A 22,768-nucleotide genomic window follows, 5' to 3' on the forward strand; every position below is an offset into this window, starting at 1 on the left:
TCCCCCCAACGTGCGCATTGTGATCTTTAATTACATTTTCATTGACTGTTTTTTCCACAGAAGATCCCTGCCTGATTCAATGCACAGGGGGCCAAATTAAGGTTGCACAGGCAACCACAAATCTGGCATTTCCTAATTCTGAGTGCAACCGAACCAATGACTGTTTAATGCAGTTTTTTGTGTGTAACCTTGTCTAAGGCCTGGGTAATGTAGACGCACAGCTATTGATTGCTCTGAACTGTTTCTCCTGCAGAGTGCGGCGGGCCTGCCATTACATCGTGAACCTGCGCTACTTCGAGATGTGCATCCTCCTGGTGATTGCCGCGAGCAGCATTGCCCTGGCAGCAGAGGACCCTGTCCTGACCAATTCAGATAGGAATAAAGTGATTGCACGCTTTCTTACTGATCTCCCCGCCCCCTCCTGCCCAGTCCATCAGCTGTGCTTAGAACAAAGTGGGGAGAGGAAGAAGAGCATTTGTACTTGCTAACTTGTCTTGCTCCTTTGCAGAGTGGTAGCAGATGGCATGCTGGGATATATTCCCCAGCATCCTCTTTGCTACTGCATGTGCCCATCCACATGACACCCACAATCCTGCCTCAGCATCAAGTTCAGAACTACAAACCCTCAGAGCAACCAGATGCTTACGTATCATTTCCAAACCTGGCACCCTTTAGCGTGCTGTTAGAGAGAGGGAGATCTGAAGTCTAGGAATATGTGTGGGGGCCTCAGAGTCAGCTGGGAGAGAAAGATACAGCTGCGTACCAAGGGTCAGGAAGGGCGGATGTTTGATGGGAGAGGATATGGTGTCAGGCCAGAGAAGGAAATAGGGTGGTTGAGGCAGGCTGGTGGTACTTGTCCGATGTGATGGATAAGTGAACTGAGGCTGCCCAAGAACTAACGCATGATCGTTATCCCACTGTGAAATCCTGGGAGCGACAAAGCACCTGTGGTTTTCCCCATGACATAACAACGTAAGGTTGGCGCTATATCTTTGCCTGTAACTGACTCGCCTAGTGTATCGCATGGTAAAACTGCAGAGCCTGGCCTCCAGTAGGAAGTACAGCGAGATAGTGAGTGCATGTGACTTTCCTGCAGTAAACTGCACCTTTTCTTAACAGTGAAGACATAGCCTGAGTTGGGCTGGGGGATGTCAAGGTTAAAGGAAAGGAGACTGAGTGAGGGGCTGTGCCGCGAGATGGTCACAGGAACAGCGTGAACAGAGGCTGGTGGTTTGACAGGGCTCACAAGAAAGAGAGGGAGCAGGACAGAGACGACCGTTGCTGTGACGTGGGTCTCATCTTATCACATCACGTCATCCAGCAGAAGGGAGGCTAGGAAAAAGGTTTTGTGTTGATTTGTCCAAGGAAAATTGAATCGGGGGCTCGTTTGTTGAATGAGAAATCACAGTTTGTTCTGGTGTTATTGTAGCCGATATTTTGTGGCAATGTAATGGGTTTGTTATGTCTGTCAGTTCCTGGAGGACAAGCTGTTGATCTGATCTCACCTGCACTTAAGCAGCCTGGGTGCACTGACAGACCAACCAGACTGAGCAGGGGATGAAAGCACAGACCAGCCTTGGTTACTTTGTAAGCCATGTAGAATGGCCTCACGCCTAGAATGGAGGGACCCTTCTAGGAGAGCCTACCTGAAACCAGCCATTCGTGCTGCATGGGGCAGAACCAGAGTTGGAATTTAGCAAGCTGGGATGGCAAATCCCTACTTGTCTCTGTTGTTGGTGACACAGACTGCACAAGAAAAGTGAGTCAGGAAGCTGGCATTAGTGAATCTCAGCTCAGGTGAGCCGGTCAGTCACTGCCCCCAGGATACCATGTCACAGTAGTCAAATCGTCCCCTTTCTACTGATGTTCATGCAGGCAGAAATTCATCCCTGTGCAGAGTGGCAGCCCAAAGGCTGTGCAGGATCTACGACGTCTTTGGGGGGACATAAGAGGACGCACGCCTGGTGCTGACCCTGCACAGCAGTGAATTTCACCCCCAGCTAGCAGAGTGGCGGGGTGCTGCCCCTTTAACAGGAGAAGGGAGGATTTGCAGAAGAGGAGGAAGGAATCTGAAGTCAGTGCTGTGTCAGGAGCAGCAGGGAGCCCTGGAGTGGGCAGTGAGGGAAGGTTAATGGGAGCCAGAGTGAAGTGGGGGAGCAGAGCAGGGCCAGAAGGGAATGGAAGTGGGGGAGGGGAAGGATGAGCGTGCCCCCAGTTATTTCTCACTGCGCTGCAGGGACACGGAGGGTTTGCATTCCTGTTGCACTGGTCTGAGTTAAAAATCAAAGCAGCGTTTGCTACTGCCCAGGCCACTGGAAATCCTCCTTAGCTGCCCCCAGCGCTGAATGATTTCTAGACCCAGTGGCTGCGATGGGTTAGCTCTGGCGGGGTACATGAGCTGGGGGGAGGCGACAATGCTAGTGGAACAGAGGGCTTTACCTGCAGGGGTGGGAACTGGGCATCCCAGCCACAAGTCTCTGCAGAGAGGCCTCCAGCTCCTCCTGGCTGAGACACAAAGGCACCCAAGATTTTATAGCATAGGTAGCGGCTTGATGAATGGCCAGGAAGTTTTCATGAGATACCTGGATTACATTTCTGGCTGTGCCGTGCTCCTGGGTAATGGGCTCTTTCCTAGCTTGGCTCCAGGACAAGAATGTAGGCCCTTCTTTTGATTTTCAGTGGTGGAGGAGTTAATGTGCGTCCCTAGGAGGGTGCACGAGTGAGCCCAGGGCGTGCAGCCTGAGGGGGTGTTCCTCCCAAACACCCACTGCCTCTGCTCTGTCTTCGCAGGTCCTGAGGTATTTTGACTACGTTTTCACGGGTGTCTTCACCTTTGAGATGATTATAAAGGTAAGAGAATCACTCGGAGGAGCTCCCAAAGGCTTGTGCAGGTGTCCTGAAGAGGGGAGCGGGAGGACGGGCGTGCATTGCTTTCCCAACAGGGTCCCCTTAAATTACAGCTGTTTCCTTAGTGCTGCCACCTGCTGGCTAGCAGAGAGACTGTCAGGGCTGTCCCGCGGGCCGCTGCTCTACCTGTGCAAAATTCTGCCCAACATATTTGGTCAGAAGAAAGTAAATGAGGGTGGCTGTCACTTTAATCCCTGGAGCCGCCCAGATCCGTTCCTGTGCCTCGCCCTGTCACTGCCTGGCGTGCAGAATGGCCGGCTGTGCCGTGCTGTTGGAGGTGAGGGGACTCCAGGCAGCGGAGCTTAGCCCTGAACCGTCTCTCCCTTAGCACCGAGTGAGCCTGGCAAGGTCAGGCAGAGTGGGGAGGAGAAGGGGGGCTGTGGGCACAGTCTCAATTTACTGTGACTTCCTCATTGTGAGTAGAAATTGTCTGAGCATTGCTGCGAACCGAATGCAAAATCACAGCTTGGGGTTAGTTCTGTCTTAAATTTGGATTAAAAAAACCCCCTCTGTGGAACCTCCTCCACATCCTGACCCGATTGCATCCCAACAAGACAGAGGCAGTGAGACGCAGTGGGTAGAGCACTGGACTGGGGTACAGGAGTCTTGGGTTCTATTTGTAGCTAGGCCACTAGCCTGCTCGGTGATGTTAGGCAAGTCACCTCCCTCCCTGTGCCTCAGTTTCCCCATCTGTAAAATGGGGATAATGTTCCTGACCTCCTTTGTGAAGCGCTTTGAGACCTACTGATGAAATGTGCTATATAGGCACTGCTTATTGTTGTGTTGTTATTACTGGCCACCTCTTGAATTCCATGGGGCTGAGTCTGTGTGGTGCTCCTCTAAGGACTTAGGACCAGGATTTCTACACTTGGGTGCCTAGAGTTAGGCCCCTTAATCCGAGGGTGACCAGATGTCCCAATTTTATAGGGACAGTCCTGATATTTGGGGCTTTTTCTTATATAGGCGCTTATTACCCCCCACCCCCATCCTGATTTTTCACACTTGCTACCTGGTCAACCTACTTAATCCGTATGTAGGCAACTGAATAAGCCTGATGTTCAGAGGTGCTGAGCTCCCATTGACATCAGTGGGAGTTGAGTGCTCAGCACCTCTGATGACCAGGCCGCTTATGTAGGTACAAGATGGCCCAGGAGCAGGTGTCCCTGGTGCAGCCCCCTGCAGCTTCAGCTCAGCAGAGTCCAAGGGCTGGTCAACCACGATGCTCCCTGAAGTCAATGGGACCAGTGGGGTGCTCAGCAACCCTGCAAATCCGGCCCCTTGTGGGGCGGTTTTTACTTGATGGTGCTAAGTGAAGTATTTACTGCCTGTGTTTTCATCCCTTCCCTGCAGATGATAGACCAGGGCTTGATCCTACAGGACGGCTCTTACTTCCGAGACCTCTGGAACATCCTGGATTTCATCGTGGTAGTCGGGGCACTGGTGGCTTTCGCCTTGGCGTAAGTGGCTGTCTCCCATTTTACGCTGCCTTCCCATGGCGGCGTGTCGAGTCGCTCTTGGCGGGGCGAGCTTAGGATGGCAGCAAGAGCCAGCTGGGTTTTTCTTGTGAATCCATTCCTCCTTCGGTCTCCTTCACTTTCTGAATACCTCCCATTCCCTTGGCAGTCCACAGTCACACTGCAGAGACAGAGTCCTACGAGCCTGGCCCGACCGCCCAGCAACGCAGCTGCTGGCTTCTCCCTGTCAGCGTTGGTGGGGACGTCAGCCAGGGACATCAGCCTCGGACGTGGAAGAAAGGAGGAGGCAGAGGGGGGAAGAAGGAAGGAGAGCAGGGGTCGCAGAGCTGGAGTTAGGCATCTGCTAATTATACCTAAGGTGGACAGAGGTGACACAAGTACGGTGTGAGGCAGAGCTGGTACTGGCAAACCAACACTTAGTCCCATGCAGTGATAACGTCCACTGGCCAGTTCCCATCACACTCCTCCTGGTGGAGGGGAGGGCATTTCCCTCAGGATATGCTACAGGTTTGTGCTCCTCATTAAAGATAGCAGCACAACTGGCTGTTTTAGCCCCTTTGTCCTCTGTACCACCAGCTGCCTTATCAGGGACATCCTGGGAGCAGTACATTAGCCAGCAGGGACAGGCCGGTTCCAAGGGGCAGGAAGTTGTGCAGTTCCTTAGCTTCGCCTTGATCGGCATTCTCCATTTTCAGGTGCAGGCTTGTGGCATGCAGTTTCTCAATCTCAGAGGGGTATGGCGTGAGGACTGGCTTGCCGTTTAAAAGCCATTCGGAGCAGGAGAGATGCTTTGCACTTAGCACACAGTGTGGGTGGGGGAAGAACCTGACATGCTGACCTCCCTGAACACGCAGAAGCCAAGTGGTTGCAACCTAGACTGTTACCAAGGCGATGGCACTACAACACCAGGGTGGCACTGCCCTGCTTATTCTGTGCGTTGGGACGGGGACAGAGAAAAGGAGCATACCTGCTCCTCATGCTGACCTCATCAGGGCCTCGCCCCAGTCAATGAGGATCTGGCTTTTTTCCTTCTGTTTCCAAGGGAGATATTTGGGGGTTGGAATTAATTTCTACCAATTTGCCCAGCCCCCTCCCTCCCATTGAGTGAGGACATGCGGTGTCAGCTCAGTGAGGGGCTGGGCTGTACTTCCATGGGAAGGATGGGGGTGGGTATCTAGGGGCTCTGAGCCCATGGTGATGGGCACAGTAGAAGAAGAATTTCAGAGAAGGACGTCTCGAGGGCCAATGATCCTGCTGAGCAGTGTCTGCTCAGTGCTCAGGTACCTCCTGAGAAGGGAAGGAGCAGAGAGCAGGGTCCTGTGTGCCAGCATGCTGTGAGTTTGTCATGTTGTTGTTCTTTCTTTGTGCCTTTGAAACGTGCGCTCGTGGCTTTAGTGCTGGTGGAAGGGGAGGGACTGACAGTCGTGGAGAGCGAAGCCCTCTGTTTGTCCACAGCTCAGGTACTGTGCAGGGGGCCTCAGGGATCCTGAGGCCTGAGGTCACTTGATGGATTATGGGCCATAATCCATCACTCCCCTTTCTGCGTGTCACTTTTCCCGCTCCCCCGGCACATACACCTGCTCATTCTCGCTCCCTCTCTCTCACTGGCTCATGCACTTGCTCTTGCTCTCTCTCTCACACTCTCTGGTCCTTTCAGTCATGGCTCTCTCTTTGCCAAGAGCCCTGGAGAATTCAGCTGGCTCTGCATCTGACCAGGTTAGGTCATGCACCTGCGGACCCAACCAGAAAGTGAGGCGGGGGAATGAGGTCAGCCCTCTGGGACCTGCCTGGTGCCATATCTTGGGGATTGAGCCAGGCTGCCAGGTGACTGAGCAGGTGCTCTGCTAGGTGGGGATATGACTCTGACTCCGACTCCTTGGATAGTCTTCAGGTGATTTAGAGTCAGCCATGCCACAGGAGCTGTATAGTGGCTCTATCAGGTGGGTAGAAAATACAGGTCTTCTTGTCTCCTGTCCAGGTTCTGTCTCTTGTGGAGATTGAACTCATACTCACTTGAGCTACTATTCTGGCTGTGGCTCTGCACAGGATAGCTGCTTGTACTGGGGATACCAGCAATTAAGGACAGGCTACGCAGTTCGAGGGATAGGTAGTAGGGTAATGGAGCCTTCCACGTCTTGGTCGCCATTCAGATCCAGGCTAGTAGTTACTGAAAGTTCTTACCATCTGCTGGCTGTTGGTGTCTTTTCAGGCCATTTCCCAATGGACAAGTGTCTGCATCACAAAAACCACTGCCACAATTAGCACTAACCGACCCCCTGGTTTTCAGCCTCAACAGAAAGACAAAGATTGATTGAATGGCACGTGGTGACTATGCTGCTCTCACCCACATTGGTGGTCCTTCTTGGTCAGTTTGGGGCCCATCAGCAGGGCAGTGTGGGGGAGCTTGCATTGTTACCACGTGGGCTGTGCCTGTTCTGTGGCTAAACAGAACTTCAGTCTGCAGAGCTGTCAGCCTGACGCTGTCACCAGCACATTCTCTCCCTCCCACCAACTCAGACATTGCCCAGGTTCTGTCCCCAGTGTTTTGCAGACCCACCTGGCTTCCTCAGTGACTGGCAACTGGCTCCTTTACAACTATGACCATCTCTAAGAAGGGGAATCTATCTTTTGGCATTGGGGAGCAGCTGAATTCTCAATGGAAAGCATTCTATCCATTGGTTTAGACACTCAAAATTCCAACACAGAGAAGGCCTACATGCCTTCATGTATGTTTGCAACAAACATATATGTTGCCCTACGTAGTAGTGCTAGATATATAGATCAGTAGCTGCTTACACCATGTACAAGAGCACTTTATAATGTAAACCTGCAAATTTTTCCTGGGGCAGTTGTCTCCTGTTTTTGAAGAATGATCTGATGCTCATAACCTTGGGTAGGGAAAGAAGAGAAGAATTTCCTCAGCATAATGACGGCTGCTCCTTTGTGATTTCCAATCGGCTTTTACATTATAAAGCATTTATAAGAACACCTGTCTCTCCTTTGGATTGCCTGTCCCCTCCTCAGCCTGGTGGGTGGAGCTTTTTCTCTGGCACTGGCACTGCCAGGCATTGGCACCTTCTGCTGCCATCCTCTGTTCCTGTGGAGATGCAGAATGTTCATCAACTATAAATGTCCATAGCTGCCTGCCTTGCTCCATTGTGGTTTCAAGGGGAAGCGCCTTCCAGGTTGCTCTTGAATTCACTTTTCTTTTCCCTGGATGATCTTCTTTGTGTGGAATTTGGTTTTCACACAGGGGCCATGCACCCCTCTCCCTCGTCCACCTTTGCTTTTTGTGGGAGCAAAACAAAGGCACACAGCCTTGGACTTTCTGGGTATTTGCACATCTAGCTGGGTTACTGCCATGCTATTTGTGAAGGAGGGGCTGTCTTACGGCCTTGCTGTATATTTGTGGCGACCCATAACACTAAGTCTGTGGGTGATGTCAGTCTGTTATGTTTGTTATCAATCGCAATGTGGTAGAGTCCTGAAATCGGGAGACTTGAGCTTAGTGAGTGAGAGATGGAACACTGAATCCAGGTAGGGGGGAGGCGGGGAGAGGAGGTTGGCATGTATAGAATATCCTTACAAAGGTATGTCATCACCTTCAGCATTTCTCATGGGAAGAAACGCTAGAACACTCATGGAGTATTTGAATGTTCTGTAAATTTGTACAAGCTTTGACACTTTCTCTTCATTCAGGGAGGTTTGCCCTGGGATGCTTCCCTATGGTTGTGGAATCAGTAAAGTGTATCTGATGCAATCCAATGGGCACAAGGCCAGATGTCAGAAGAATGGCTTCTCTAGATACACAGCATTCAGTCTATTGTTTGATGGCGCACACTTGTCACAAAATAGCCATGCAATCCTTGTGTAGTTCTTGTGAGGTTTCCAAAGAAATAGCCACAGCCCGGTTGTTATTAAAAACTAATCCAGACAAACCCAGATCTGTAAAGCCACAAATCCATAGATCACCTGCTACTTCACCATGTCACCTAAAACTCTGGTATGCCATCACAGAGAGCAGCCATCTTAACGCCTCTTACTCAAACTCTGCCTGGAGAGCTAATGTGTCTAACTAAATGTAGCCTACATAAACCGCCCAACATACCTGCAAAGGTCTCTGTTTAATAAATAATAATAATAATAATAATTAATTAATAATAACTAAATACACTGCTAGGTATTGTCTCCCCTCATGCTCTTAATAGGTATTATGTAAACTAGCAGCACTCATTTGCAGCTTTACATGTTCACCAAAGGTGGCTATAGCCATTTCTACAATATTATAAAAGGTTGAGCCCCCGTACTTCTTGAGAGTGGGGAGCTCGAGCCATGGTCCTGTCAGTCCTCTCATTAATTTGGCCCTGAACAGCTGGGATAGAAGCATGTCTTTCCATCCCTTGGTAGTAGCCCGTCTGAGTTCTCTTGGAGTTACGAGCAAACAGCACTATCCTAACACCCAGCATGGAAGAACTTTCAGTACTGTCTCTAGTAACAAGTTCAGAATAACATTAATAGTGCAAGTTGTGTGGTTTTTTAGGTTTGATTAAAGCCCTAGCCAAAGCGAGGTCAAGGGTAAATAGCTACAGAGCAAATCTCCACATAGAACTGCTAATATATCTTAATCCTAACCTGCAGCACCTGTTGATATGCTCTTCATCTTCTCTCATACCTCACCTGCACCCTGATAATATTAATAATATAGAGCCCTACTTATGCAAACAAACCCAGTTTATAATAAACCCATGTTTAGACAAGTCAAAATAAAGGCTCTGTTTTTCCATCAATGGGAATATGATAGTTAACAGACCACATCTAACTTTATCTTTAAATTATTCCATTAGCTCAGGATTTTGGACAATGGCTGGGAACTGCTTCTAAATATCCAGGGGAGAGTGATTTTAAAAAGTATGTTGCTTCATCAGACTTTCACCTACTTCACAGTCGTGCTCAGACTGGCCTCAGCAGATATCTACCAGGGACTTGGCTCAAATAAATATGGGGAGCCCTTGGATGAATCACCAAGGCACTGTCAATTTGCTCTTTGACAAGAACTGGAGACGCTACTCCAGGCTGTTACCTCTGGGTTAGAGTGCTGTAATACTTTGTGGCCTCACAGAAGAATGGTGCACAGACTCCTGCACGCCCAAAAAAACTCCCCAGAGGTTTCTGGAATTTTCGTGTGCCCTCGGCAGGGCTAGCAGCGAGCAGCACTCCCTCAGAGGAGTGGCATGCTAAGAGTGCTGAGTGTGCGCGGAAATTCCAGAAACCTCTGGGCAGTTTTTTTGGGCATGCGGGAGTCTGTGCAGCATTTTTCTATGAGGCCACAAAGTATTACAGCACTCTAACCCAGAGGTGACAGTCTGGAGTAGCGTCTCCAGTTCTTGTCAGCTTGCAGGAAAAAACAGAACTTGCCTGCCCCATCTGCTGTGGCATCAGAGGGTAGACACCAAAGCAAGCTATGGACAGGTTTCTATCAGCATTTCAGGCCTACCAGGAGGCCTCACTCATATGGGAAGAAACTCCCGTCATCTGCTGCTAATCAACAAATTTATCAATGAAAGTTTATTTACTAGCGTGAAGCACCATTTTAAAGCCAAATTGTGGGTCTCCCAGTCCCATTCCTTTGAAAACAAAAGAAGTGTATTTGTTTTGATGGTTGGGGATGAGCCGTAGTCCTGAGAAGTCTCCTCATGAAACTCACCGCATGAAACTCTGCCTGTGCAACCATTTGCTAATGTCAGAGTGAGCCTCCTTCCCAAGCCAGGGCAGGAGAGGAGCAGTAAGGCATAAACCATTGGAAATTCCCATAGAAAGGATGGTTAAGGCACAAGACTGTGACTTGAGACCTGGGTTCAGTTCCTGGCTCTGCCACAGACTTTCTGTGTGACCTGGGGCAAATCACTTTTTCTGTGCCTCAATTCCCCATCTGTGAAATAGGGAGACTGATACTTAACCAACACCCCCGTGAGGGAGGGATGTGAAGAGCTTCGTTACTATGGTGATTGAGGGTGGTGGTAAGTCTCATAGAAAAGCTGATTCATAATAGACCATGTGTGTAGGTGATGGGTCAGGGTCACAAGGCCCTGAAAACCACTGTTGCAGAGATAAAACCTGTAATTAGAAACTAACAAAACCTTCAGTGCTACAGAGTTCAGGTGAACCTAAAGGACACCCGTCTGAATCTAAATCCAAGCCAGAGCTAGTGCTCAGAGTCAGAGCTCCCAGCATATGCTTCCTGGTAGTAGTGCCAATGTAGAGGAAACTCAGAGGTGGGAATCTTCATACAAACTGCCGTTTGGTTAACCTAGATTTCGCCTAATTTTATTCCACTGCAAATCTAATGGTCAGTCGGCTAAACGGTCTCCAGCAAATCCTGGTTCATTTAGAGCAGAGGTGGGCAAACTACGGATGTGACCCGCGGGACCCTCCTGCCCGGCCCTTAAGCTCCTGGCCCGGGAGGCTAGCCCCTGGCCTCTCCCCTGCTCTTCCCCCTCCCCCGCAGCCTCAGCTCACTGTGCTGCCGGCGCAATGCTCTGGGCGGCAGGGCTGCAAGCTCCTGGAGCAGCGCAGCTGCAGAGCCGTGGCCTGACCCGGTGCTCTGTGCTGCGCGGTGCGTGGCTGGCTCCAGCTGGGCGGCACGGCTGCCTGTCCTGGTGCTCTGGGCGGCGCAATTGTAGCACCGCCAGCCACCGGTGCTCCAGGCAGCACGGTAAGGGGGCAGGGAGCAGGGGGGGTTGGACAGAGGGCAGAGGAGTTTGGGGTGGTGGTCAGGGTGGATAGGGGTTGGGGCGGTCAGAGGGCGGGGAACAGGGGGGTTGAATGGGGGCAGTGGTCCCAGGGGGCAGTCAGGAAGGAGAGAGGGGGTTGGATGGGGCAGCGGGGGGCAGTCAGGGGCAGGGGATCTGGGGGCGGTCAGGTGACAGGGAGCAGGGGGAGTGGTGGATGGGGCAGGAGTCCCGGGGGCAGTCAGGGGACAGAGAGAAGGGGTGGTTGGATAGGGCAGGGATCCCGGGGAAACAGTCAGGAATGAGAGGAGGGGTTTGATGGGGCGGTAGCGAACAGTCAGGGGCGGGGGGGAGTCTGGGGCCGGTCAGGGGAAGTGGAGTGTGGCGGGGTGGATGGGGCAGGAGTTCCAGAGGAGCCATCAGAGGACAGGGAACGGGGGGTGGATGGGGCAGGAGTCCCAGGGAGGCTGTCAGGGGACAAGAAGCAGGGGAGGGGGCTGATAGGGGGCCGCACAGCCTCCCCTAACTGGCCCTTCATACAATTTCGGAAACTCAGTGTGGCCCTCAGGCCAAAAAGTTTGTCTGCCCCGTTTTAGAGATAACACAATAACCAGCTACATTCTCAGCAACATTCTGTTCATATCAAAGACCAATTTTCGAACCAACAGGGGAGAAGCCTGGCACAACAGCAGTTCCAGAGAGACCACAGCTCCAGTGAATCCCCACAGTCAAACCTTTAGCTTAGTTATTTTATATATACAGCCTCCAAAGTATATAATGCTCCATGTACATGTCCTTCAGGGACCAGACTGGGATGACTACCACATTCATTTCATGTTCTGTCTATTTTGTTCAGATAGGACACAGGTAGGGATACCACGCTCCTCTGGCTTCTCTTGTAATAGTGACCACACCTCAGCTACAAATCAACTTCCTCTTCTCATCCAAATTTAGAGTATGTTCATCAGGATTAAGAGAGGGGGGTGGCTCCAGGTTAGTCCTTCCTGATTTCCCATGGAGAAGAGGTTAATGTCTGGAATTGTGGTTCCTGGTAAAGGAAATCTTCTTAGTGGTACCGTGGATATACAGATTGCCTTTTAAATTCAGGTTGGGTTGAGTTTGGGTGAGGGGGTAGGGGAGAGGGGGCGGCAAGCAAAACATGTCCTTGTAGCGCTGAAATGTGTAGAATATCAGAATGCCAAGGCTGTGAGACGGGCTTGTGATTCCACTCTAATGCAGATCTCGTTCCCTGTCATCCTTGGCTCTCTTTCTCTCTTGGATTTTCTTATCTTCTCTGTTTTCTCCCCACCTATTGTTCGTTTTTGTTTTGCTGCTGCCTGACTGGATCACCCACAGGAATACATTGGGGTAATTATACTGTTTGATTCTCTTTGGGGTTACAAGCGAGGGAAAATGGACTTCTGGGGAAGCTGGTTTGTCTGTCTGTGTAACTGAAGTTTTCTTGTCCCATATGACTTCCTGCCTACATTTTGTCCTTTCCACCTTGCAAAGTCATCAGCACGTCACGCTAAGGAAGTAAAGACGGAAAGAAGTGGAGTGGGGTGGGGAAATCAAAATTGTGTGGGTGCACACATCAGAACATTGTAAAGGATGCAAGTTCTGTGCCCCATACTCAATCTTTCCAGCTGTGACTATCAGGACTCAATGAACTGGGCCTCAGATGGAACATCACCAGGTGTATATGGGAGATCCTCACAAGGAGAGAGAGAGGGGTTTGTATTCCAAGATAGATAGAAGAACACACAGAACTCTCTCTCTCTCTCTGTGTGTGTGTATGTGTGTGTTGGAAATAAACACACAGTGGAGATCGATGAAGAGTACCATGTCCGTGGTACATTAGGAAGCCATGGTTATATGCCCTATCCTTCTTTTTTCATAAAGCAGTAGCAGATGCTACCCCAATCAGAGGGATCAGTTGGCCGAGCTTTCAAAACCTTGCATTCTGCTGTTTGGACTGTTCCGTGTTCAAGTGGTAGAAGGCGGAGTGAATTATCACCTTCAACTGGGCGGCATAGATCAGCATAGCTCCAGAATCAGGTCCTGTATGTTTAATTTTGGACCCCAGAATGAAAAGAAACCTGAAGATCATCTCCAAAAACATTTGAGTTCCTTTCCTTTGGGAAAAGTGATTGATAACATTGTTCCCAGGGGCCACTAGTCAAAATGCTTGTGAGCCAGCCTGTAACTTTCCTAGAAGTATTGTCTGGGAACCGTGTGGTAATAGAGTGTCTTGTGGAAGAGACTCCCATGTTCTCACTGAAGAAATAGCACTGTTCAGTCATCGGTGTTCATGTTAGAGCAGTGTAACAGATAATGGTTTTAGTTCTGTTGGCCGTTTTAAAGGGCCACTGTCTGTATGTGCACCCCTTGTGTTTTAGACACACGAGACAATGCTGCATGAAATTAAGCTGAGATTGCTGAGTCTTACCAATGCCCAGGTTAAAACTATGGAGAGTTCTACATGCTTTTCACCAGACATTGTAAATCCCTCTCCGGCAGCCCCTTTCCTTGGTCTCAGCAGGGACAGAGGGAGAAGATCCCTGACATCCCTTAATTCTCCCACATCTCAGGCGAGGATCACAAGCCCCAACATACCTGGGCTTTCCACCTACACTTTGTCATCTTCTGTGGAAATCTTGTGGCTAGCTAGCTCTTCTTCTCCCACTGACTTTTCAGGGATGGCTATATGACCTGTCCCCCTCCCCATTCTGCTTCAGAGAAAGGAACAAGTCAAACACTTTTCCTTTCCCACTCCTTGCAAATCCTTAGCAGGTAAATTCAGGAAATAGGTGCTTTGCCCTATCCTTTTCCATCCTGCAGCAATAGGAATGAGAAATGATCCTCCAGTCCCACTTTATGCTGCTTCACATTGCCCTTTACCTTGGTCTGGGGCTGAGACCTCCAGGGTGCACTCGGCTATTGGCGTTTCAGTCCCAGAATAAAGCAAAGGGCGGTGCGCAGCAATAGGGTCTGAGCACCATTTTCTGGTCCCACTGTGAGATGCTTGTCTTACTGAGCATTTGGCAAGAGCTGGCTTGTCTTGCCATTGCTCCACCTCCCTGAAGAAGGAGGATCAGGGTAGGATCTGACAGTTGCCCCTGAAAAGCTCCTAAGGGCCACCAAGGTTTCCGCACTCCTCCCCCCAGCAGATACCAAAAGATCAGGAGGAAGCCTGTTTGGAGATGGTGATCCAGGACCTGCCAAGCCAAAAGAAACCTGAGACAAGGCAAAATCTTCCTGATTTCACATTTTGGGCCTAACCCTAAACTCCCCAAGCTTTGTTGAAACCCCTCATGAGCTCTTGGTTTCATGAGAAAAAGCTCACACAGTCCGAGTGTAATATGTCAGCCACTGACAGCTAGATGTTCCCCCCCAATCCCTTTCACAGCCTATTCCTCGTGAGGAGAACATCTCACCGGGGGACCCTCACGCTGCTGGGTTGAGAAAATGGGCTGCAAGTTTGCCTTCCAAATAAAAAATTGTCTGTCTCCCAAAAGCTTTATAAAAAATCGGAGGTGAAAATTGCACAAGCAGCGCCACAGGCCAGGAGAGTCTGATAAATACTTCCGGGAGTGGCCTCGATGTGTTGAAACATCTCCCACAGAGTAACGGTGGTGCCAGAGCATGAAGTGGGTTAATCCCAATGTTTGTGAAGTTGCGTTAAATGAGGTATTTGTGGTGGTGTACTGTTATTGAGGAGTATTAATTAGTGGTTTTCTTTGCATCTGTTCATGGTTCGGTCTGTTATTGTGCTTTCTACTGTATTAACCCTTACAAAAGGAGCCGTGCAATTAGAAGTACCCTCTGTCATAAGTCTCCTTCTAGAGGTTTTCAAGTACAGCAGATGGATGCACAGTGTACTGAAAGCCTTGTATATTTTACCAATACAAAATAAGATTCTGATTGTTCTCAGATCATAATAGTGGCAGCTACCCGCCTTGGTTTTGGGGTTTGGGTTGTTTTTTTTTTTTTTTTTTAAATCACAGTTTAAATCAGGGTTTTAACAGCATTTCCCTTCACAAAAATCTGTTTTTTTCCTTATAACCATAGTATAAAGTTATGCTATAGATTACCTGTCAGACTGATTAGGGAAAGCATTCCTCAGCCCAGCAAGCCACAGCTAATAGTAGGCTAGTTAATGGGAGTGTGCCCAGGTTTTTCAGCCATGAAACAACTGAGGACATGGCCTAAGCTTTTCTAGGATTTTCTTGTGGGACAGAGAAGGCTGATACTAGAGATGAGAGCAGTAGAAAAATCTATGCTAGATACCAGTAGATAGAGCACTTTGCCAACAAAGGAAATTTGCATTCTTCTATTTTGTACATTATTGTTGTTATAGAGATGTAATTTTCTTACAGCAGAAGCAATTTTTTTAAAATTGCAACATTGGTGGCATTTTGTTCTTCACGTTTGCAAATAGCACAGGGCGGAGAAAGCGTTTGCATTAGGAAAACAAACTCAGACCTGCCAGGCAGCATGAGTTTATGACACCGCAGGAATGCTGCGTGGCGTGGTGCCTTTGAAACAGATGGCCCAGCACAGCAAAAGTGTTGGATCACCCGCTTTAACCTTGTTACCTCAGTCTTTCTCACAATAACAAGATTTGCTGCTGAAGTTGATCCTCATTGAAAAGGGAATGCACTAAAGCTGATGTTGAGCTTAGTGGTCTGCTTGCCTTCCTCTGATCCAGAGAGTCCTAATTTTTCATTAGCAAACGCTTTCAGTATGTGTTTAGCAATAGTGTTTAGCAGTAGTGTTCAGTATTGTTCATTAGCAAACGCTTTCAGTATGCTTGAACACCCATTGCTTCTGGAGGCAGGTACAGCCCCACAGGTGCTAATAGATTGACACCTGCTCTCACCTAGGCTGCCTGTGGCCCTAGATTTCTCATGTGTCCCTGTTTTGGGAAGTAGTGAAAGCTGTTGAATATCTCCAGTGAGTTCCTCCCAAACTCTGGAAGTTTATTACCTCTCTTTGTTTTGTTTTTGGGTGTGCGTGCCTCCTTCCAACTCTGTAGGACCAACAAAGGCCGGGATATCAAAACCATTAAGTCTCTGCGTGTGCTTCGGGTCTTGAGGCCTCTGAAGACCATCAAGCGATTGCCCAAACTCAAGGTAATGCTTAAAATTCTCTGTCCTCGGTTCCGTTTATCACCAGGTTCAGACAGAATCTTGGTGAGGTAACAATCAGAGAGTGTCCCCCAATGTAGAAGAGAGATCCTTCCTCTTTCCTCTCTCATTGTATTTGAATTCCAGCTGACAGAATGAGGACCAATTCCCAGTTAGAAATAGATAGAGTAGTGCTTGCACTTTATATCAATTGCCTTTCATTCCCAAACCTCAAAGAAATCAACAAACCTTACAGGTTGATTTACAGGTCTCCTACAAACTCAGTCTTCAGTCATGGCACCTTACTAATAATAGATGGCTTAAGTTTCACATACGGATACTCAGTCATGTAAAGCAGGTGTGGATTCTTAAATGCCCGTTTGATGTGGGATTGGAGAACCTTGTTTCAGCACCCACAATATACAGGAATCATTTAACCTGCCACTGCAATGAAAAATAGCCTCAACACGAGCCCCCAGATCCTGGATGCTGACACTGGTAGGCTGATCGAACCCCCAGACCTGGATCCCTCCACCAGCCAACTTCGGGAAAACTCAGCTCTTGATTTAAAGGTCTGTCTTTAGATCCCAACAAGGCTGCTTGAGCTCCTTCTGCACTGAGAATTGTTCCTTTTTCAGCATTGCTGGTCGTTCTGATGCTTCCACGAGGCTGGCTGAAGTATCTCTCACACCCCCTGCCGTTCTGACTTAATTAGTCTGGCGGAGTTCAGAATAGAGTCCAGCATACTGCAATGGAGCCTGCATGAAGCGGAGACAAAATAAAACAAAATACTCCCTTGCAAGAGTGAACTCACAGAGCCCGATTTTTAAAGTCAGCCTTCACCTGCCGCAAGTGATAGTGCAGAGGTCTACCTATCTGATTTGCCAGCACAGGTAGGCCAGCAGAGGGCCAAAGGGTTCATTTGCTCTGGCAATTATTACTACTTTGTATGACCGTAGTGTCTAGTACAGTCATGGACTAGGACCCTGTTGTGCTAGGTGCTGCACAAACAGAGAACAAAAAGACAAGCCCAGCTGCACTGGCATTTTCACACCCTGGGTTGGTCACAGGACACATACAGGGAAACTTGAGTTTTAAAAAGCCCAAGGCTGATAGTATACTGAAAGCAGCTGAATGCTTTTACATTAATGACTTATTTAAAAAGTGTACTCTGTTGAGAGTAAGCCTTCTCGAGGTTATTTCCGAAAAGCATATTTTACAAAACAGCAGCGTTCTTTTGTCTGAAATCCCTGGTAAGAATGATCACACTGAAAGAGTAAACATCTAGTGCAAGTAAGGTTATGGATCTCATATCTGTCTGGGGCACCTACCTGCAGTTCTTTATTCCTCAGGCCTACCTGCCATACAGGACAGTGTCTCTCAATTGTAATTAGAGGTATCCAGTCTGTCGTCTTGTTGGAGGTGAGGCTAAATAAATAAGTATTCACTAACTGTTCTTAAGTACTGCTAATTGTACTGTGGTGCCTTGTATCCTGCCCTGAGACATGGTTGTGAAGAACCTTTTTATGGTATAAATATCCTTTGTGCCCGTTGGGGCAATGCTTTCCCGTAAGTGATTTTGGGATGTTCTGGTCATTTATAAAATAGCCTATTCTGCCTGGGACAGTGTCTGCTTCTGGCAACCTTTTCCTACCAGGAATGAGTCACATCTCCTCAAATGTCCTTTTTAGGTAGCTTTGGTCCCACCCTCTGACAAAATACATAGGTTCTCCATGGTGAATCATGCCATTGGGTTTGCATTCTCCTGCAGGCTGTCTTTGACTGTGTAGTGACTTCCCTGAAGAATGTCTTCAACATACTTATCGTCTACAAGCTCTTCATGTTCATCTTCGCAGTCATCGCTGTTCAGCTCTTCAAGGGCAAATTTTTCTACTGTACGGACAGCTCTAAGGACACAGAGAAGGATTGCATGTAGGTACACTGTGCAGCATGCATGATCCAGTCTGCTTCCCGTGTAAAGACATCCACTCCTGCCCGTGGTGTGGAGAGAAGTAGATACATGAAGGACTAGTAGTGAAAACTCTGGTCTTTCACCCCCTCAGATGCTTGGGGTGTGAAGTAAGTCCTTGGTCATGGGTTGGAGCCACTCGTCATTTCCCAGGGAATCAAAGCCACAAAGCATTGTTTAAAGGACTAGTACAGATGTCTGGACTCCATGAGGGCTGAATTCCTTTTTCATCCTTTAAGTGAAATTTTGCTGCGTTTCAGAGCATGGTCCCTGCCATTCCGAGGAGAAGGCCACTGTGGGATCAGTAAGGGAAGGCCTGTCTTTAAATGAACAGTGAGCTTCCCATCTCACTTAAAGACAGACTGGTCTCCTCAAGCCACAGCTGTGCTTCCTTCGCTCCAAGGGCAGCTCCTGCACTATCACTGCTGCTTTCTAGCACATTTTTCAATTAAAAATTCCATGGGGAAAAAACTGATTCTGAATTGCTGCCCTGTTCAAAATGTTCACATTAACTCCTGTGATGGGCTAAGAATCTGGAGGTGCAGCTGCCTGAAGAATCACATGAGCTCTGAACTCTCCTTCTGCCACATTCTCTGTTACAAGCTCAACCTACAAGCTCTCCCTTTTTCCTTCTCTCTTTCATTTTTCTTTCAATCTTTCCCTGACTCTTTCGCCCCACTCTTCTCCCAGTCTGGTTTCTTCTTTCCTTCTCTTTTTGTTTGCTTTTTCTCTCCCCTTCTCTCGGTCTCCTTCAACCTGTTCATCTTGTTTCTCCCCACCTCCAATTTCCTTAATTTTCTCTCCCCATCAAGATTTCTCCATCCTTACAAGGGGAGAAAAGTGTCCCTGCTGCCCCGCAAAATTAAATCCTCTTCAGTCCTGGCAGTATAAAGAGGTCCTGATATTCTCTCCTAACCTTACAGAGGCAACTACGTGGACCATGAGAAAAACAAGATGGAGGTGAAGTGTCGTGAGTGGAAGCGCCATGAATTTCACTACGACAACATCATTTGGGCTTTGCTTACGCTCTTTACTGTCTCCACTGGAGAGGGGTGGCCACAGTGAGTATTGTGCTTGGTCCTGTCTGCTTACAGGTGTCCGTGGGCACAGGATTCATGAAGAAACTTCACATTCCCCTTTTGAAGAGCTTTTAAATGGTAGGGATAGTAACTGGGTTTCTCCAGTTGGGAAAGGGGTAGAAGGCACTGAGAGAAGAGTTGGGGGGAAGGAGATAGGTCAAGAAATTATATCAATATGTGAGAACTCTCACCAGTTAATGGGTATAGGAGCCTGGTGGAACCAGCTCTCTTCTTGGGAGGCGAATGCTGGGATAGTCCACTACCCTGACTGGGCCTGAGGGAAATTTGAGACCAGTCAATCTCCCAGCGTAAGTCATAGGGGAACTCTGTGGGCTAGTCCACTCACCATTTTGGCTGAACTCGGACAATCTCCTTCCATGTGTGTGAACAAGGGGGTGCTCTGGGATACCCCTTTTTTATGAGGGATGTATGTTTAACTCTGGCAAAGCCCACCAACCAGGGTAGACAAATGGGAAGGGCTCTGGGACTCTTGTAATGTAGGAGAGGGGAATATCTTGTCATGAAACAGGTAACCAGAATTGTCAGAATGTGTCCATGACTGAACAGGTGAGGTAGAAGGTTTGCTTTATCACCATAACCAGTTTGCGCAGTGGGGACAGATGGAGATGAATATTAAAGGTGGTACCATTGGGTACATGATGTTCTCCTAGTCAAGTACACTGTGGAGAGGCATCCAGAATGGACCAGCCATTGGCATCTATGTGACCCTTTGTGCCTTTCTTTTTCCGTGTACATCCAGGGTGCTGCAGCATTCAGTGGATGTGACTGAGGAGGACCGGGGGCCCAGCCGCAGTAACCGCATGGAGATGTCCATTTTTTACGTGGTGTATTTTGTGGTCTTCCCTTTCTTCTTTGTCAACATCTTTGTGGCTCTCATCATCATCACTTTCCAGGAGCAAGGAGACAAAATGATGGAGGAGTGCAGTCTGGAGAAGAATGAGGTAACACATTAAAACAGGAGAGCAGAGGGCAGGATGAATTTGTTTTTCATGTACTGTGGCAACAGACAGCTTCAGGTATAGACCATAGAGTGGTGGAGCTGAGGGCTAAGGCATGTGATGTGAAAGTCTGGCTGGAATCCAGTAAAGTTCTCTTCAGCCTAGACTCCAGCTTATGTGACATCTGCCTTCCCTTTGTATTTACTTCTGGAACATAGGATGTTTTAATCACACCTGAGTCATTCTCACTAATTACATTTTTGTCCTGACCATGCAGCCAACAGTAGTTCACCAGGCTTCCCAGCTATTTGAAAAGGAGGCTATTGTTATAAAGGAAACCCATCTGTGGCTGCTGTGAATCAAGGTCTGCTTCCTTGCCAGAGAGGCTTTGCCCTAGACTGGAAGAGGAAAATGATTTTCCTCATCTTCATTTTATCCTGCATTATTGGTTCATGTAGCCCAGTATCCTGTCTTCCAACAATGGCCAACGCCAGGTGTTTCAAAGGGAATAAACAGAACAGGGCAACTATCAAGTGATCCATCCCCTGTCATCCAGTCCCGCCATCTGGCAGTCAGAGGCTTAAGGACAGCCAGAGCATGGGGTTGCATCCCTGACCATCTTGGCTAATAGCCATTGATGGACCTATCCTCCATGAACTTACCTAGTTCTTTTTTGAACCTTGTTATACTTTTGGCCTTCACAGCATCCCTGGGCAAAGAGTTCCACAGATTGACTGCATTGTGTGAAGAAGTACTTCCTTTTGTTTCTTTTAAACCAGCTGCCTATTAATTTCATTGGGTGACCTCCTGGTTCTTGTGTTATATGGAGGGGTAAATAACACTTCCCTATTCACTTTCTCCACACCAGTCATGATTTTATAGACCTCTATCATATCCCCCCTTAGTCTTCTCTTTTCCAAGATGAACAGTCCTGTCTTTTTAATCTCTCCTCACATGGAAGCGGTTCCATCCCCCTAAACACTTTTGTGGTCCTTTTCTGTACCTTTTCCCATTCTAATATATCTATTTTGAAATGAGGCAACCAGACCTGTACCGCAGTATTCAAGGTGTGGGCGTACATGTAACTGCCTGGATTTCCTGTGCTGTTACTGCCTAAGTGCTCCCAAATAAAGGGTGATTTTCAGATGGTAATTTGAGGCCATTTCCTGTCCATGTAGCAATAACCATATCCTGGCCTAAAGAAATGCCAAGGTGGAAGGACACACGTGTTCATTATTCCAGGGTATGGCTATTACTGAGTTCACAGGAAAAACCCTAGTCTGACTCGCCTGGAACGTCTAGTGAAGAAACAATTTGGAGACATAATTCAGTTAAGTTTAGTTTTTTACATTCTGTCAGCTGGATAAAATAAGTATTTGGGGCCGCCAGCTTTGGTGTGATCATGTGGTTTGTAGGGAGTGTGTGCATATGGAGGGCAGTGTAGGACACGGGGATCTGTATAGGAGACAGTTTCTGAAAATAACTGTCACGTAACAGCTCAGTAAGTGTACAGGGTCCCCATGCTCTGATTGACTAAGTTTATTCCAGCTGAGCCTAAACCACAGTAGTAACGTCATTAACTCATGCCGTTATTTTATGCTGAATGTGAATGGAGAGAAACTGATTACAGTGCAGTCACGGGAAAATCCTGCCTTGTTTCACTACATCACAGGGTATAAATTTTGCTGCAGATTATAGTGACCTTCTGCTTCTTGGGACAGATCCTTTCCCCACGTTCAGCTTGATTAGCTCAGCTGGGTGCTGGGGAACTCATCATCCCCCAAGATCTCCGAATGGCAGAAGAGTTTCTGTAGGGCTGCGTCTCCAGCATAATGATCGGAGTAGCCTCCATGGCCCCAGGCAACCCACCTACCTCCAGGGGAGGAAGGACCTGAGGATCCTGATAGCGACAGATACTCTGCCCAATTTCTCCCCAGCTCATCTACCCCGGCTGTCAGCACACTTCTGCGTAATGACATGCAGGAAACCCACAGGGACAATATTCACTCTCTTCCATTCGCCTGTAGCAGAGAACTAGTAACAGGACATCATGGGTAGTGGGAGGAAAGATGGGAAGCTGAGTGCAAGCTAACAGACTTTGTTTTGTTCCAGAGGGCGTGCATTGACTTTGCCATTAGTGCCAAACCTCTCACGCGCTACATGCCTCAAAACCGACACACCTTCCAGTACCGCGTCTGGCACTTTGTGGTCTCCCCATCCTTTGAGTACACCATCATGGCCATGATAGCGCTGAATACCGTGGTGCTGATGATGAAGGTGAGCTGACCGGGTAGACCAGAGGCCCAGGATGACATGCCTCTGTGTAGGGAATTGGAGAGGAGGTGAAACAGACAGGGAGGGATTTAGAAAGTATGTTATTTGTTTTAAGAAGATGCTGGGGTCTTGGCACCCAGGTCCCATATCATATCATGTCTGTTAGTGTAGTTGACTAGGGAAGCAGATGTGGTCACAGCCTCGGCTCTTACACTGGTGTCTTTATTACTGAAGCAAATATTTCCAGT

General features: G+C 48.4%; 1 protein-coding gene across 3 annotated transcripts in view; it reads left to right on the forward strand.

Moving 5' to 3' along the window:
• The window catches only part of CACNA1E (calcium voltage-gated channel subunit alpha1 E), a 318,744-nt gene that overhangs the window by 255,356 nt on the left and 40,620 nt on the right, over positions 1–22,768 (forward strand). For 2 of the 3 annotated variants that reach the window (XM_074961066.1, XM_074961065.1), the window contains exons 25-32: positions 254–383; positions 2,791–2,850; positions 4,258–4,364; positions 16,149–16,245; positions 18,011–18,171; positions 19,132–19,269; positions 20,048–20,249; positions 22,359–22,523. In XM_074961066.1, the coding sequence (XP_074817167.1) occupies positions 254–383; positions 2,791–2,850; positions 4,258–4,364; positions 16,149–16,245; positions 18,011–18,171; positions 19,132–19,269; positions 20,048–20,249; positions 22,359–22,523 (1,060 nt within the window). Of the gene's footprint in view, positions 1–253; positions 384–2,790; positions 2,851–4,257; positions 4,365–12,466; positions 12,479–16,148; positions 16,246–18,010; positions 18,172–19,131; positions 19,270–20,047; positions 20,250–22,358; positions 22,524–22,768 lie in introns of all 3 variants that reach the window. The other variant, XM_074961064.1, reaches the window with a different exon arrangement.

The sequence above is a fragment of the Natator depressus genome, chromosome 8, assembly GCF_965152275.1.
Source record: "Natator depressus isolate rNatDep1 chromosome 8, rNatDep2.hap1, whole genome shotgun sequence".
NCBI classification, from domain to species: domain Eukaryota; kingdom Metazoa; phylum Chordata; order Testudines; family Cheloniidae; genus Natator; species Natator depressus.